Source organism: Trichoderma gamsii (genome assembly GCF_001481775.2).
Source record: "Trichoderma gamsii strain T6085 chromosome Unknown Scaffold_36.2, whole genome shotgun sequence".
Classification (NCBI taxonomy): Eukaryota; Fungi; Ascomycota; class Sordariomycetes; order Hypocreales; family Hypocreaceae; genus Trichoderma; species Trichoderma gamsii.
Window position 1 is genome coordinate 107065 of NW_020171373.1, and position 16767 is coordinate 123831.

At 47.4% G+C, this 16767-nt stretch overlaps 6 protein-coding genes across 6 annotated transcripts; 2 read left to right on the forward strand and 4 right to left on the reverse strand.

Annotated features, from left to right (window-relative positions):
* Nucleotides 1–1981: 1981 nt before the first annotated feature.
* TGAM01_v208493 (murein transglycosylase) lies at nt 1982–4031 on the forward strand (the record flags this gene model as incomplete). The annotated part of the gene is made up of 4 exons (XM_018806643.1): nt 1982–2140; nt 2197–2613; nt 2667–3802; nt 3851–4031. 4 exons carry the CDS (start codon nt 1982–1984, stop codon nt 4029–4031), a joined length of 1893 nt encoding a protein of 630 aa, XP_018660113.1.
* A 436-nt stretch (nt 4032–4467) lies between these two features.
* Nucleotides 4468–5310, reverse strand: TGAM01_v208494 (hypothetical protein; the record flags this gene model as incomplete). Its single annotated transcript, XM_018806644.1, has 1 exon — nt 4468–5310. One exon carries the CDS (start codon nt 5308–5310, stop codon nt 4468–4470), a length of 843 nt encoding a protein of 280 aa, XP_018660114.1.
* Nucleotides 5311–7723: 2413 nt separating this feature from the next.
* On the forward strand, nt 7724–9255 carry TGAM01_v208495 (hypothetical protein; the record flags this gene model as incomplete). The annotated part of the gene is made up of 4 exons (XM_024550350.1): nt 7724–7801; nt 7862–8347; nt 8398–8687; nt 8739–9255. 4 exons carry the CDS (start codon nt 7724–7726, stop codon nt 9253–9255), a joined length of 1371 nt encoding a protein of 456 aa, XP_024404905.1.
* Nucleotides 9256–9409: 154 nt separating this feature from the next.
* Nucleotides 9410–10133, reverse strand: TGAM01_v208496 (hypothetical protein; the record flags this gene model as incomplete). The annotated part of the gene is made up of 3 exons (XM_018806645.2): nt 9410–9556; nt 9611–9908; nt 9958–10133. 3 exons carry the CDS (start codon nt 10131–10133, stop codon nt 9410–9412), a joined length of 621 nt encoding a protein of 206 aa, XP_018660115.2.
* A 1138-nt stretch (nt 10134–11271) lies between these two features.
* Nucleotides 11272–12250, reverse strand: TGAM01_v208497 (hypothetical protein; the record flags this gene model as incomplete). The annotated part of the gene is made up of 3 exons (XM_018806646.1): nt 11272–11626; nt 11680–12098; nt 12164–12250. The coding sequence occupies 3 exons, from the start codon at nt 12248–12250 to the stop codon at nt 11272–11274; spliced, it is 861 nt and encodes a 286-aa protein (XP_018660116.1).
* A 3158-nt stretch (nt 12251–15408) lies between these two features.
* On the reverse strand, nt 15409–16467 carry TGAM01_v208498 (hypothetical protein; the record flags this gene model as incomplete). The annotated part of the gene is made up of 1 exon (XM_018806647.1): nt 15409–16467. One exon carries the CDS (start codon nt 16465–16467, stop codon nt 15409–15411), a length of 1059 nt encoding a protein of 352 aa, XP_018660117.1.
* Nucleotides 16468–16767: the final 300 nt, after the last annotated feature.

The following is a 16767-nucleotide window of genomic DNA, read 5'->3' on the forward strand; positions in this document are numbered from 1 at the left end:
TGATAATGTGTTTTGTCTTAAATCCTAGCTAGCTACACTGCTCTATAACGCTGAATCAGAGCTTTGATAGATCAAACACCTGTTCTGTTTAAGTATCTTCATTTGTACCCCTTAGTATATCAAGAAGGAGATAGTCTCATCGCTTCCTCCCTTCGGACAAAACAAATAGTATATTACCTCGAGGTCAACTCCGACGAACCTAGGGCTCATCGGAATTATTATCTCCCCGCATCAGACGATGGCTATAGAAGCCCACAACGAATGCGACGCACACCGCGATGGATGTTTTATATCTGGCTTGCAGTTCAGAAGGAGCTATATACCGACGGCAGTTCTGCCAACATGCAACATATATCACTTCGGCCGATATTCAGGCAGAATCGACTGTGTTTTGTTGTTGGTGGATGCAATCCGCCGCCAGCGTAGCATCGCTGATTTTGGTGCTCTGGGACCTGAACAAAGTCTGCGGAACCGAGGTCCGTGGAAAATCCGCAAACAGAAATACTCTGCGTCTAAATCTCCTTACCAGCTGAAATACATATGAAGTGACAGTGGATAGTAACATTGCGAGGGGCGCGACCCCTATCAGAAACTGTTTGCGATTGATTATGAGTTTTGGTTGGTCAATACGCTGCCTCTTGTCTTACAATCGCCTGATCTTGCTCAAGCTGTTTGGTTAGCGGCGGCTGCAACGACCGACGCTCTGGCCCCAGCAAATATGGAGCCAAAGAGGATTTATCACCTCCCCAATACAGCTACTTGATTGTTTCTATACTCTCAACTAGGCAATGGAGTTGACACGGGATTATTGATCCTCATGCACCATAATGCATCTTGAGGTGGCTAGAGCGGGGTTCACGCGGGGTATGGGGAACTACGGTGTGCCTTGATCTCTTGTGCCCACGACCGCTGCAAGTCGGCTTCTCCATTTGCATACGGAAACATGCGTTTGACTGCAGATGCCCTGGGCAACTCGAATATGCTTTTAGCAGTGAAGAATATACTGAAAGAATGATATAAGGGATCAATTGGTTGTGGTAGGAGACGTCGGTAAACGTGAGCATGTCTGCTTCACATTGCGACCAGAGACTGCGTTTTTCGAACCGTCTCGGGTCAAGGATACCACTGCATTGGTGCCAGCAAAAGATACGAAGTAGCATTGGCAATTCCACTGATGCCTGACTGGCACCTGTGGAGGATCGACCCATTTGACTACATCCTCCAACTATCCGCGACCATAACTTGACCCGATTGTGGTCTGGTGCCGATCCGGGAGTTATTGCCGACCCCAATAGCTAAAATTCAACGAATTATATGTGCACACAGGCTTCCTAACGTTGTAAATGAGAGTTTACGGAATTACAAAACCCGTGTGACTCGGGTCAATGCTCGGCGAGTTAGCAAATAAAGGTGCTTGTGGCCATAGGCCCCATACAACTCTATAAGAAGCTTATGAAAACTCCTAAGCTTAATTGTAAACTCGTAGACGTCTTCTCGGACATCTGCTCGGACATCTCACTGCAGCTAGGCCATGGCTAGCCTATTCAGGCCCTTTCAATAACATTGCCAGCTCTCAGTTACTATACTTACTCACTATACGTCTGAGCTAGGCAAGCCCTGCATCTTACGAGCAGCCTGTTTGCAACTAGCGTACGGAAAAGTATGCCCACTGACGCTAGTATAAACAAAAGTTATAGGTGACCAAGGAGTAAGACGCTCCATGGATGGCCGCAGATATGTTCGGACCGATCTCACATACCTCAACCTGTGCTTGCTCAGGCATCGGCTTCATCTCGGGATATGCACCTACAATACGAGGTAATGCATAGTTCATCAAGAGCTTCGTGAGAGGTCAGGTGAGAGATCGAGTACTACCAGCTAGAAAGGACAAATGTATAAATTCTTCGATTGGGCCCTGTACTCGACGTGAAACTCAGACCTGTAGGTCCATGGGCCTTGTTCTCTGTCGATCGTACTCACAATGCTGCCAAAGTTAAACCTGGTTCGCCGTCTCGGGCTTGGTGCCCTTGCCGCTGCAGCTTTGTCTTCTCTCTCAAGTGCTGCTCCCGCCAATGTCGCTATTCGTTCACTGGAGGAGCGCGCCTCTTCTGCTGATCGTCTTGTCTTTTGCCATTTCATGGTTGGTATCCCTCCGAGAACCATCCGCAACTCCGCTAACTCGATTTCTTATTGTAGATTGGCATCGTCGGTGATCGTAGCAGCTCATCCGACTATGACGATGATATGCAACGTGCCAAAGCCGCTGGCATTGACGCGTTTGCTCTGAATATTGGCGTCGACGGCTACACCGACCAGCAGCTCGGATATGCCTATGACTCTGCCAATAGAAACGGCATGAAGGTGTTCATCTCTTTCGACTTTAACTGGTGGAGTCCTAGCAATGCTGCTGGCGTCGGACAGAAAATCGCCCAGTATGCCAATTTGCCGGCCCAGCTATATGTCGACAATCGCCCGTTTGCTTCTTCATTTGCGGGTGACGGTCTTGATGTTAACGCGTTGCGTTCGGCCGCCGGGTCCAACGTGTACTTTGTGCCCAACTTCCACCCCGGCCAGTCCTCTCCTTCAACTATCGATGGTGCCCTTAACTGGATGGTATGAAGAACATCTGCCGACGCTGGAAGAAAGCAATGCTAATGCTCATACAGGCATGGGACAATGACGGAAACAACAAGGCGCCCAAGCCAGGCCAAAACGTCACCGTAGCTGATGGTGACAATGCCTACAAGAACTGGTTGGGCGGCAAGCCCTATCTCGCTCCAATCTCGCCTGAATTCTTCACGCACTTTGGCCCCGAAGTGTCATTCAGCAAGAATTGGGTGTTCCCTAGTGGCGCGCTGATCTACAACCGCTGGCAGCAGATCCTCCAGCAAGGCTTCCCGATGGTTGAGATTATCACCTGGAACGACTACGGCGAATCGCACTACGTCGGGCCTCTCAAGTCAAAGCACTACGACGACGGAAACTCAAAATGGACAAATGATATGCCCCACGATGGATTCCTCGACCTGTCAAAGCCTTTTATTGCTGCATACAAGAATAAGGATACCGATGTCTCAAAGTACATCCAGAACGAGGAGCTGGTTTACTGGTACCGCCGCAATCTTAAGGGATTGAACTGTGATGCCACGGACACTACCTACAACCGCCCAGCTAACAATGCGAGCGGAAATTACTTTGAAGGCAAGCCCGATGGCTGGAACATAATGGAGGACGCTGTTTATGTAGCCGCCTTCTTGAAGTCTGCTGGTACCGTCACCGTCACGTCTGGAGGCACAACCCAATCGTTCCAAGGAAATGCTGGCGCAAACATCTTCCAGGTTTCAGCCAGCCTGGGCCAGCAGAAGTTTGCTCTCACCCGAAATGGCCAAACCGTCTTCAGCGGCACATCCCTTATGGATATTACCGACGTCTGCGCCTGCGGCATATACAACTTTAACACATACGTCGGCACTGTTCCAGCAGGATTTGATGACCCTCTGCAAGGAGACGGTCTCGCATCGCTCACAATTGGCCTGCATGTTACAACTTGCCAAGCTCAGCCCTCTCTGGGAACCAATCCCCCGGTTACATCAGGCCCCACCACTTCGATTTCAGCTTCTTCGACTCGTGTTTCTTCTACCCGCGCATCTTCTCCTCCCGTGTCTTCTCCTCCTCCAACTTCTCGTTCCAGCTCTTCTACTCCGCCAGTCAGCACACCACCATCTGGCCAAGTCTGTGTTGCTGGAACCGTCGCCAATGGTGAGAGCGGTAACTATATTGGTCTGTGTAACTTCAGTTGCAAGTAAGTCTTTCCTACCTTCTTTTATAGCTTCACAACTAACTCTCACAGCTATGGCTACTGCCCCCCTGGGCCATGCCAGTGCACTGCATATGGCTCGCAAATTTCTCCGCCCGCGTCGAATGGCCGCAACGGCTGCCCTCTGGCTGGGGAAGGCGACAGCTATTCGGGCCTCTGTAGTTTCACCTGTAATCACGGCTACTGCCCCCCAACAGCATGCCAGTACTGCTAGATCAATTGAAGTTGTATAACTGGATGTCGTGAGGAAATTAGTACCAGCTGTGAACATATCAGGCTCTATTAAATACTTATAGCGACTATATAGCACTAGCACTGCTTGTATATATTTCAGATTGTGGCATTAAACTCCGAGGTGAGCATTTGGACGTGTATGCCACAGTATAACTCACCTTTGGATGACATGATTCCCATCCTGGTGCAGAGCAGAGATTATCAGGTATCTAACACCTACAAGACCTCAAGTAGTTGTTATATATGTCCGCGCGTATTCACTGATTGATTGCGAATTGTTGAAAAATGGGTTACTTCCAATGCAAATGATTCGCCCAATATGTATCTAGACCTTTCTAAAGTATATAACACATAATAACAAGAGCTTCTAAGTCATCCATGCTTCTCATACTCCGTGCTCTTAGTCGTCATAGTCCTCATGATGTCGGATGATAGTTTTCCATAACCAAGTCCTCCTTGGACACACTCTCCGCCAAGAACCAGCCCTCATTCTGAAACAAGGATATCAGCTCAGCGCGACCATCCGATGCAAATGTGTAGTTATCTGTTTTGAAAGAAGCTTCAACGATATACTCGATTCCAGTGCCACTCGAGTTCTCTATTGGCCAGACCTCAATGTCAAGTTCAACGCCATTCCATGTGCCAACTGAGCGCTTGGTAAGAACGGGACCGTAGATGACACCACTCTCGAGCATATCAGTACCCCAATTGTTGGATACCCAATCATCAAACATGCCTGGCGCGTTTGACTCCAACATGCTACGCGAATCAGCCTCATCTGGGTCATCCGTGCCACTGTAGCCCTTTGACGAAGCCGTGTAATCCCGCTGGATGGAAAGAGTTTGTGAGGCATAGAGCCAGTCAATCTGGGCATCATAGTTGCCCTGGCCAGAGTTCCAACCGTCGTTGAAGGCCGTGTTTAGGGCACCATTGATGTCTCCGTTGCTGACCGGAAGACGCCACTTGTATGTGAGGTCAAACCCGCTCTCATTCTCAATGTTTCGAATGCGGCAGCTCCAGCCATTGTTGTAAAGATCTTCCGAAACTGTGTCGATGTATTGCACATTGATCTTCGTAACCGTTGTTGGCATCGCAAATGTGGAAAGAACCGTAGGAGTAAGTTTGAAGCTGGAATCCAGAACAACGGTAGGGTCAAGGAGCAAATGGACTTCATAGTCAGGGACCATGGGACCATCGGCCGCCAGTGCCAGAGGCAATATAATGGCCGCAGATGCGACCTTGGCCAAAACGTTCTTCATGGTTATTATAGCGAGTTATGGGACTTGAAAGGCCTGAAAACGACACAGATACATTTCTTTCTCCTTTTCGCGAGGTCCACGGTCTATTTATCTTCGAGCCCTCGCTCTAGAAACTTCTCAATTTTGTATTGGTATTCCTGTTCACTCTTCATGAGAATGCGGGGAACAAACGATGTATTGTCTCCCAGTCGCAAATGATACCCATGAAATATTTTGTCGCTCTTTCCGTCACCGAGTATCAGTGATATTGAAAGCCCACGTGCTGGTTTCCGTATGTCTTATTGCAGCAAAAAATTATAGCGCGGCGTATATATGGGACACTCAATTTTAGTCTATCATTACTTGTACAGGCATTTTATAGCCCAGGTAAGCGCGGGATGCATATAACAGCAGGACTCCACAGCGCGCCTGTCCGAAAGAAACGTTATAGAGGTATATCAGCCGGATATCAATGGTGATACATTACACTCTTGATGATTGTCCTTCTTTTGTAGTGTAACATGGCAGTTGAAGCCCTCCGTTTGCAGCAATTAGCTAGTGTACCACCCGCAGCAGTGGCCATCTTCCCTGCACGCTTGGTTTACAAAAGATTTCGTCACCGAAAAGACGCAAAATTTAGCTCGCGTTATTTAATACGCCGAGCTTTGTTATGAGCACCGAATTCCCGAGAACTAGCTGTCAGTAAGCGCAAGCAGTAGTAGTCAATATATATTTGAGCAAAGTTGTGCCGTTATTGCCGGGCGGTTGTTACGATGCCACTTTTCTGTCAAAGGCCCTGTACGTACGTGGGCGGCTCAAGCCGTGATACAATGGGGGTTTGTCATAATAATATCCGTCTGTAATTTGTTACTCATGTATTTCGTATGTAAGAGAGATTTCGTGGGGGCAACTATACTTCGATCGCAAACGAAATTTCGTGGGGAAGAATGGCGTTTAAACATTCGCTGCGTGATTCGCTTATTTTTATGACTTCTACAGCAGAGCTGACTGTTAAACTCTTACTGTCTATTCTTACACATGTTTTAATCAACACCACTACACCTTGCTGTTAGCATGGTTGTCTTGCTGCTCTACTACTTAAACTCAAGAGTAAAGACATTAGAGTGAAATCTTTTCCAAGCCCTGGCCTGTGCATTCGTATGTACAGTGCCTAGATGAGGTGTAATAACTGCTAGCTCTGGGGTAGGCCGCAAGTCAAGCCGTTGGAAGTCCAGCAACACGCCTCTAAATCCTCATAGATCAGCTGGGTTATTCTCACAACTCAATCAAAAATATGCTTCATCCGTATCTAAAACACTACCGAGAGAGGCAACATAGTAATTAGACAACAGGGATATTGTCGTTGCGAAATTGCCTCTGAGATGCTCCGATATATTCCTCCGTACAAGAAAGAAAAAAAAAAGAAAACACAAGTAGCATCGAGATGCGGCGCATCAAATGATGTGCAGGGTAAATATCACTTTGAACATAAAACCGTTGTTCTAGACTTAATCGGCCCAAAATCTATTCATGAAGCTTAGAACTATCTTTTGCCCCTAGGTGCACTTGCCATACCCGTGAACCTAAATGACTTCCGCGGCACACAAAAAGCGACGTTTAGCGCCGACCTTTCTGGTAGCCAGCCATGTTGCCAGTTTCGCTAGGGAATGAAGCAGAGGGGCTTTGGGGCAATTAACAAGTTTTATTATCACGCAGATGGAACTGACGGCGCACATAATTGGGCATTTTGCAAAAATACCGTGTGCTATTGAGGGCATGTAACGAGTGGAGTTAAGTTTACAGAGCTCGCAATACGATGTGTTTATCATTCAACTCTCCCGTGGCGCTTGTATATCGCATTGTTGTTTGCGCTATTTGGTAGCTAAATAATGAGCTTGAATAGTAAACATAAAGTAAGATGGAACTGTATCACCAAACACGTTGGTGTGCAGATAGCTCTTTAGCTACAATTTATAATCTCTTGGTCCTTAATGCTGCTTTGGGTTAACCGCCGTAGCTGAGCCATAGGTGATCCGCCATGACGCGTAACCCCTAGCCGGATAGCTTTACAGCGGCCAATGACTCAACACTAAGCCCCCTACGAAGACTGATTCTGGATTTTCCATTCAAACACTTACCTTGCGATATCTACGGGATCAACAAGTAAAGAGGATAGATAGTGTTCTATTGCGAACCTAGCAATCACTAATCCAGCTACTCTAATCATTCACGACCAATCTTGAATGGTGTCTATCGCCTGTTCTCCAGACGAAAATTGCCAACTACAAACGCAAGCAGTGTTGACCTGTTGCCTATCAATAAGCTCCGATGCAACATGCGCAAGTGTTTGCCATATCTCTGAAATCAAGCACCTTCATTATAGATTGCCATATATCCACGTTCATAAGCCAATGATAAAAGAACGACTTGCATCATGAAACGCGTCGTTGGCCCTCTAGATAAACGCAAGATAGTTTCTCGCTGCCAGGCTTGCGCAAAGAGGCGCATAAAGGTCGGTTCCCTGATTCCATTTCATTCTTATTCGCAGAATCAATAACATGAGTTATAAAAGTGTCAAGGAGGTGTTCCTTGCGAATATTGCAATCGTACCAATAAAATATGTAGCCCACAAGCGGTGGCAACTTCTACCAACTTAAGCAGACAGTTCGTCGCATACGCGCCACGACAACAAGGAGCGGCAACTGCTATCACATTACCAATACAAGTACAGTCAAATGATACCGATATATATCTGAATAGTTTCGCGGAGTTACTTTATCGATGCCAGTTCACCAAAGATTTCCTGCACATAGGGAGAGACCTGCTGCCTTTGATGCACACTTCGCCAGCTTTGAGAGACCTGGGTATCGCAATCGGGGCATTAGATGCTAGCAGACGAGCTTCAACCAGAGCGTGTCTCGAGCCTGATTGGCCACAATGCGTCGCGTACCGCTCATATAGCCGTTCCCTACAGTCTCTCCAACTGCAGCTTCAGACAGAGGATGTCGGAACGGGCCAGGACGTAGCGTGGACTACCTTTCTATTAGGGGTATTTGAGGTGAGATAACTTTGAAATGCAAATCATCGGATGTTACTAAATATAACTAGTTGATGGCTGAACCATCTGGCACCGGGTTCGCGAAACATATGCTCTATGGCACATCAAAGGTACTGCAGCTTGCTGGCCCATATGCCCATCAGTCAACGTTACAGAAGAGATTGCTTGATGCTTTTCGAGTGCTGGAAGCAAACAGAGCAATTCTATACGGAGATGACACATTCTTATCGGAGAGCAAGTGGAGCTTCAATAACAGGGTTACAACCAAGCAAGCTGCAGTTCCTGATCCCATGGCGGATATAGTAGAGCTGAGGATACAAACGTCAAGATTCAGCAAGCAGTGAGTCATAAACTGTTGTATATGTTTGGAAATTGACCTAAATGTGAATAGGCTGTTTCAAATTGTTGAGGATACTCCCACGGAGAAGAGATCTACAAGTTCTGCTGTCAAAGCTCTGGCTCGCGAAGGAACCGCGTTAGATCACAGAATCACCACCTGGAACAATGATAGCCTCTTAGAGTCACCGATTACAGATCCTTTTACCCAAGTTTCATTTGCGTATTATTATGCTCTGCAGCTCTTTCACTGCAGAAACTTTACGTATTATTCGTGTTGGGAGACTGGGACAGTTCCCGAATTAAGCCTACTTGAAACCAATGCGTACGTTGCGGCAATTATAGATGTATGCGACAAAACCATTCGGGCTTCTAATATACCTGGAGTCATTCTCTTATTTCCATTACGGATGGCAGGAGCACATGTCGGATTCGAGCGCAGAAGCAAGATTTTGAAACTCCTCCAGCAAATTTACAACAGCGGCTTCGTAGTGGCGGAAACAATCAAGGCAGATTTATGCGATTTCTGGGCTTTTAAAGAATTGGAATCTTCGAGCAAGCAGAATAGGTAAATAGTTTACTATGTAAATGTGCTCAAGATACAAAGTACCTGAGTAGAAGGAAAAAGTAATGCGAGACAAAAGTCTCTCTCTATCTGGTTGACGCGCGTAGGCTTACTTGCACTATGTAAAAGCTCTCTGAGTCCTTTTAGCGTAGGCAACCCCCTCAGTTCGCGATGTTAAGCTGAATGTTGAAGAAATCGGTCACGACTCGGGTACGCCTACCGGGCGAGAAATAGTCATACCCCACAATGACATTGCAATTGTTCACGTAAACGGTCACCGGAATAACACCTTGATACATGATGTCCCACTGCCCAATATGTTAGCCTACTGCGATATAGGGTCATTGTAAGAAAATGCTTACAGAGGCCACATCACCGTTGAACTGCCTGGTAACAAGCCCTCCGAAAACTGCATCGGCCTTGGCAAGGAAGTCTTGTTCGAAAATGGGATAATTGGAATTAACGTAGCCTTGCCAGACATAGGGCGTTGTTCCATTATAGATGGTCAGGACGTTGTCAACCAGACCATCGCCAGTCACGTTTGCATAATTAAACACCGACGAAGCTGGGGCATCATCGTATGCTTCATTTACGCGGACCATGCCCTTGGCGGGGGAATTATCGATGTATCCAGTCATGATGTGAGAGAGCGTTTCATCCCTAAGTCCTCTGTTAGCTGCGAAGGAAGACGAATAGTCTAAAAACTAACCATTTGTGTTGCACAAAGTTTGCTGTGAACTCAGGCTGTACCAAAGGCGGCTTTGGCTGCTTGAAGCCAGATGAGTACTCGATCATAGATGGCGGAAATGCAGCGCATTTTGGGGTGCTGGCTGCGGCGGCGATAACTACAAGAGTAGTAGCGGCAAGAAGCTTGTTCATACTCATTTTTGTATATGAAAGTCCAGAATTCAATATATATGTTTTAGTGGTATGAATAGCAATAGTGGTAGAACTGCTGTCTTTGAGAGCCAACAAAGGTTGAAGGCCAGATCAGAGCTTCTATATATAATAATTTCTATCCAACGACATACGCAACCTCTTTTAAGTTTAAGATGGGTCGCTATAGCATTGAAAATGCTATCTGACTCCTTCAGAGCGTTCAATTACTACTTCTTTGAGACACGAGATGGAGTACAATTCAACTCAGCCTCGAGCCAGTTCGCCGACCAAGCCCTAGTGTGCCTAGTGTGGGTCATGAGCGAAAAGCGTTCAATTACTTCCTAATCAGGCAAGGGCGGGGGTTGCCGAAGGCGTTGAGAAGCACGGAGTGTTGTTAGATATTACGTAGGTATAGTTGGATAGAACAGAACGCACTCGCGAAGTACTTATTTAAAAGCTATGAATCGAAAAAGGGAGTACATATAAGGGTACTAAGAAACTGAGAATAGAATCACATTGATTCAAGTATATGTGTATGAAAGTTCGTAAATCTTTCTAAGGAGATTCAGCAAAATAGCCCATTGAAACAAACAGCATACACTCGTTTCAAGGCTGGGTTATTGACCAAAAAAAAGAGCAAAAATCGGGAATCTAGAATACAATAAAGCTTCAGCTACTAATTGTGAGTTTTTGAGAAAGATTCGTGGTAATGCTAGGCCAGACTAGATGAAACGGAGTTTAGCGAAATCCTTTGGTAGCCGTGTCTGGCACCGTTGTTTGCTATTGAGATTTCTTAGTCTACTGGCTATGAAAAGGCTGTTGGTTAAGCGCATTGGTCAGATGCAAAGAATCGATACGAACTATGAGTCACAAATAGGGTGATATACATGCAATTGATTGAGGTATCATATACTATCTAAATCAAATACACACTTCCGCGCAAGCGATGGTTGTAGCCAAGTACTAAACAATAGGCAGTGATCTTTTTATATACCGAAATATAACATATAGTGCAGTGAATATAGTATTAACAAGAATGGTGGGAGAAGAAGTTTCCAGTATCATCTAAGAGCAACAGCTGCCATCAGAAGTATCCCCGATGACTACGCTATCGGCGATGGTAGATTAAGCTATCGCTCGAACCTTACTCAAAGATGTCGTTCTGGGCACCAGGAGTCCAGCCCATGTTGGTGCCGTAGGCGGGAGAAGCACCGTTGGGAACCTGGACGTTGTTGCCAGAAGCCTGGTTCCAGGCGATCATCTGCTTAGCACCGGGCAGGCACTTGGAAGAGTCATTTCCGCAGTAAATGGGGACCTGAGCCTGGGCAACCTTCTTGGTGGAGGTGGTGCCGGTGACATGGCATCGGTAGTTGGCCATGTACATGTTGGGCTGACCACAGCCGTTAGGGACCCAGAGCCAGGCGCAGTAGCAACCGCCCTCAGGGCACTCAGGGAGATCCTGAGGGACCTCGTAGGTAGCAATACGCTTCCAAGGAGTGCTATCATCGAGTTAGTGTATGGCTTCATCATCGTTTTAGCATCAGAGACTTACTGCTCAAGAACAGAGAAGACCACAAGGTTCTCCATGTTCACCTGGGAGATATCCGAGTTGTAAGAGATGGCCCATGCAGAGCCGGCAGCCATAGTCTGGTTCTGGGTGTGCATAGCACCATCGTCCTGGATGCAGTCAGGAGGGTTGCCAGGGCCAGACCAGTTCTCGGGGTGGTCCTGTCCATCGGGCCACTCTCCAGCAAACTGTCCGTTGAAGGACAGCGTGGTCTGGGCTTGGTTGTGGGCAAGCTCAACAGTGAAAGAGCCGCCAGCAGGCAGTTCAACGGAGGCATTGCCGGGAGGAGGTGCCTTGTCGCAGCCACGGTCGGCTTGCATCCACCACTGCTCGAACGGGAGGTCCCAGAGAGGGTTGACAGGAGTGTTGGAGTTGGAGTTGTAGTTGCTAGGATCCGGGCCACCCTACGCGATGAAATTAGAATGTGCTTCGTATCATGGAAAACAGTTTGACCCGGAGCTGCACAAACCTCGCAGTACATGCCCTTGACAAAGGCGGCAACGTGGGCATTAGCCCCGGAGGCGAGAGCCAGCGCAACAGGAACGGACCAAAGCATTTTGTCGGTTAAGAATCGAAGATGATTAATGAATGAACGGTTGAACAAGCGAAGGAGTGAATAGAAGAAGGCTGGCTTTGAAGCTGCTTGGGAGAAAAAGGCTGGAAGATTGGCGAGACAGCGAGATACTTATATAGAGATGCTGCTCAACGCCGCTGGATAGTCTACCTATTAGCTCGATACTATCTACGGCTTCCAGGGTTTCCTCGGGAAACTAGCCAAGAATAAGCTGTAGAGAATGGCAGGTCCTCTGTGGGTTAGAGCTTGGCATGGGTTGACCAGAAAGATTGAAGATCTACAACCCATCAGCCTTCGAAGCAACGCTAGTCATGGGCCACTTTGGGCCGCTTCCCCTTTTCGAGACTATAAGAGTTCTGTTTTTCTTCTTTTAGCTCTACATGTAACCTCCTAACGAAACAGTTCCGAAATTATGCGGCTCGTTACAGCCGACCGTGTGGATGGCATTGTTCCTCGCCAAGTGCTAATGGAACCGCGCTTCTTCAAGAATTAACCGGCGGGACATTTCCTTGCATCACATTGCTGTCATGTAGTACCTATCGCCCTCATTGTGTATATGAGATTCTCAGGTAATGCCAAGGAGACAGGCCGCGGACACTGACCATTGATGCTACATCAGGCGTTTCGAAACAAAACGAGGCGGAGAGGGCACCCTCCGCAGACAGGCTCCACATAGCCGAGATGTTCGCTCCACCCACTCTATCTAGAAAAACTTTAGGAAAATAGGCATTTGTCCAGCAGGCTGCCTATACGAAATGCAGCATGGTCATCATACCTGTGTGTGATATCCATGATAGCTGGTTAGGCTTTGCTAGTCTCCTTGTCACCATGCTCGTTTCTAAACGCTAATAGTTTCTATACCAAATTGAAGCCCAGTCTCACTCAGACCATAAAGATGTAAATGGCAGGTCGATGACCCGTAAGCTTGGCCACTATCACGAGGCTGCCTCGCCTGAATTTCCCGTACGCTAGGAATAAGAGCTCCTTCAATAGTATTCATTTCTCGAGCCCTATATGGAGCTTCCCTTCACTGCGGCATATGTACGCGCGCCGGTCGGTCGTTTCGGGGAAAAAAAATAAACGTGCCATTCAAAGTTGACACTGCTGGCATTTCTGGCTGTTCCTGGTAACCCTTTAGTTAGCGCTTAGGCGATGCGATGAAACAGGCTAAGGCTCATGTTAAATAAGAATACAAATCTTACGAACTGCCATCTTTGATCGGTAATCCCTGTGCCTGTTAACAGCCGAGCGGCCGCTTTCTATTTCTATCACTAAAAACAGAGCTTTGGAATAAATGCCGGCGGCCATATTATTTCCATAGACTGCGACTGCGAACCCCTTACCACGTATATGATAGAATGTAGCGGGCTTGCCGAGCAGCAGATATGTAATCACCACAATAAGATGTGGAATTTTGCCGAGCACTTGAACTGCTGTCAGGACAATGATAATCGCTGCTTGGAGAAATGGTGCCTCTACTCGAACTTATAGAATGTGTTCTTTCTTTGTTGTACGTTATTGCTACATATGGATATATAGCTGGGAAATCTCATAAAAAGAATTGAACTGCCGAAATATACCAGAAAAAGGCTAGAGACAGGTCAGAGAATTTTTGTGGCTTGACTAATCCGCATATCATCTTTTTCTAAGCCAAGCAAGTCCTTCGCGAGCTTCCGTGTAGCGTTAGCTATTGACTACTGCTATTACAACTTTCAATCTAAGTTTCCAATTTTCATGTAAGGCAAAGCAAAAATAGCTGCCTGCTGAACCGCCTAACTTGGCAGAAATGGCTGACCTTGGCCTTGCCACAGCATAATACTCCGGGATGTCCTACTATGTGTTGTATAGTGCCATTTACTGGGGAGCTTTTACTCCGTCTGTACTATCACAAATACCATCACACGAGACACGTCACCACAAGAACTTGGAAATGGGAATTCTTACACCTATCAAGAAAGAAGAAGAAGCAGACTAAAACTAGTGCGGCTTCTCTATATATTGCCCACCCCTCACGCCCGTGGAGCTTTCGCGGATCAGAACATGTCTGCGAAGAAAAGAATAACATAGTATTGCATCTGCAAGACATATTCAGCTGGCGAATTCCATATTCTACAAGATATGGGTTTAAGTAACAGCTCGGCTTGATATACGACTATCCTTCGGAACTTATTAATTCTGCAGCCATGACCCAGAATTCCTCAATATCTACCTAGGCGCCTATGATAAGCTGCCAAACTATATTTCGTAAACCGTCATGATACCTAGCTAGGCACCTATATAGAGCCTTGCTCCGTCGCACTCGTTACGTCTTTGCGGCTCTCGAATTTTCTAGGGATCTTGGCACGTCTCAGGACCAGATCACCCTGGCCTTGAGGTTATGAAGTGCCATCTTCAAATGCTCATCTTGCAGCTAGCTGGAGCCACTATCTCAGCCCCTATCGTGTGCCGGCCCAGATCCAAAGAGCACTGGTCCTTGCAAGTCCTAAATTGACTACAAATCAAGATACTTTGAGGCTCTCGGTAAGCTTGCTGACAGCCAAGGCCTTTGATTGGTGGAGAGACAGCGCCCGGATACGAGCCCCTGTATCATTGATATTATTAGGTGTAAAAGCTCGCCTCAGTTGCCCTATATGCACCGAGACCCGCTGGTGTTTCACCCACTGATCGTGCCAACCGGCTCAAAGTCGCGCTTTTACAATATACATTTCCCGCAAATGGTCTTGATACTGATTCGAAAAGGAGAATGATTACTACTCGCATGAATCACGAATCACTGCGTAATCGTTAATTATCCAAGGAGCAATCGATCTCATCTGTTCCGGATTCCGGAAGCGCCGGTTCACTCTGAGGGCCCAGCGTCGATTGCGTTTCGCAAGGGTGACTAGCTGGGACTAAATTTTAAAAGGCTCGTTCCCAAACACTTGATGACATTCGGTCGGAGATAGAAATGCCAACTTCGTCATTCGTTTGTTGTAGATTTTGTTCATTTTTTGGGATCGATGTTCATTAAGCCTCAAATCTATAAGAACCACAAGTATCATTTGATACGTAAGGGACAAGCGCATCTGTAATAGAATGGCTTGTAATTGCATCACCCCCACGATGTGATGCACTGAACGCGTATTTGCAGCCCATGTCAGCTAGCCAGCTGAATGATCAAAGATAAAGAAACCTCCCCCAGTCCTACCCACAGCGCCCAAACCTTTGAGATATTCGACGACCAATTCGTGTCCTCCAGCCAGCGCCCCTTGCAATGGAGTCTGCCCCCTGCGATTAGAGGTCGCATTGACATCGGCACCAGCGCCGATGAGCCTTTTCACAACCTCCAGATGTCCTTTCTCAGCAGCCGCATGCAAAGCAGTCCCGTCACCATCGTAGCCGCCGCCTGAGGCATGTACATCAGCGCCTGACCTGAGTAAAAGCTCCACGATCTCCGAATTGCCTTGCAGGCATGCCCCCTGAAGAGCTGTAATGCCCTTATACCTTGCTGACGGGGCATTGACCTGCGCCCCAAGAGAAAGCAGCAGCTGCACGATTACCCTAAAACCGCCCCTTGCCGCTGCCTGTAAAGCGGTACGACCTGCTACTGGCGACGGGGGCGCATTCACCTCGGCACCACGATCCAAGAGCAGCTTCACGATGGTGAGATGGCCGCGTTCTGATGCTGCCTGCAGCGCAGTTCTTCCATTGTAGCGAGCGACAGCATAAACTTTCGGCGGCGAGTGCCCCTCTTGTTGGCTTCCTGTAAGTATCCGGATGCCGTGATTCGTTGCGGGACTCATGTTGACCTCTGAGCTTGCTTCTAGAAGCAGGCGGACGACCCTTTCATTCCCCTGCCCGCAAGCAATCTGTAGCCCAGTACGCTGAAAGTTATTTCCACCGCAGAAATGAATATCCGCTCCAGCGGCGAGCAGACATTTCACGACGGCTTCATGTCCTTGCATGCAGGCTGCTTGTAGGGCCGTTTGGCCATAATAGCCTTTTGGAGGTTCGTTGACGGCAAAGGTACCTGCTGAGGCGAGGATATCTCGAACAGCCTGAAGATCCCCGCTTCTAGCAGCGAGCTGCAGAGGCGTCCAGCAGTACTCGTCTACATCTTCAGTTGGCAATGAAGGATCCCACGCCGCATCCAACGGCGATAAAAATGCTTGTTGCTGTGGCCGCACTGCCAGCGGAGTCTCGACAAATCTTTGTATCATTTTCGCATTGACAACTTATCGATGCATTGCTTCTTATGTAAATTCGACGATGAGCGATATCAACCATTTGAAAAGTGGCTGATTGGATCTTGGCTGTTCGGGGGACTTGGGATTCTACCTTCTCTATAGAACCACGTGCAACTTTGATCCTTCGCGCAATTTTTACAAGCGACTGCACAAACGTAATATCAGAATCAGGCTGGTATTGGACGCCCTTTGCTATGCACACGATTCCTAAATATATAATTGTCGCTCATGTGACCACTAGACTCGCGTATTTGCACCTCAGCCAAAGGCAGT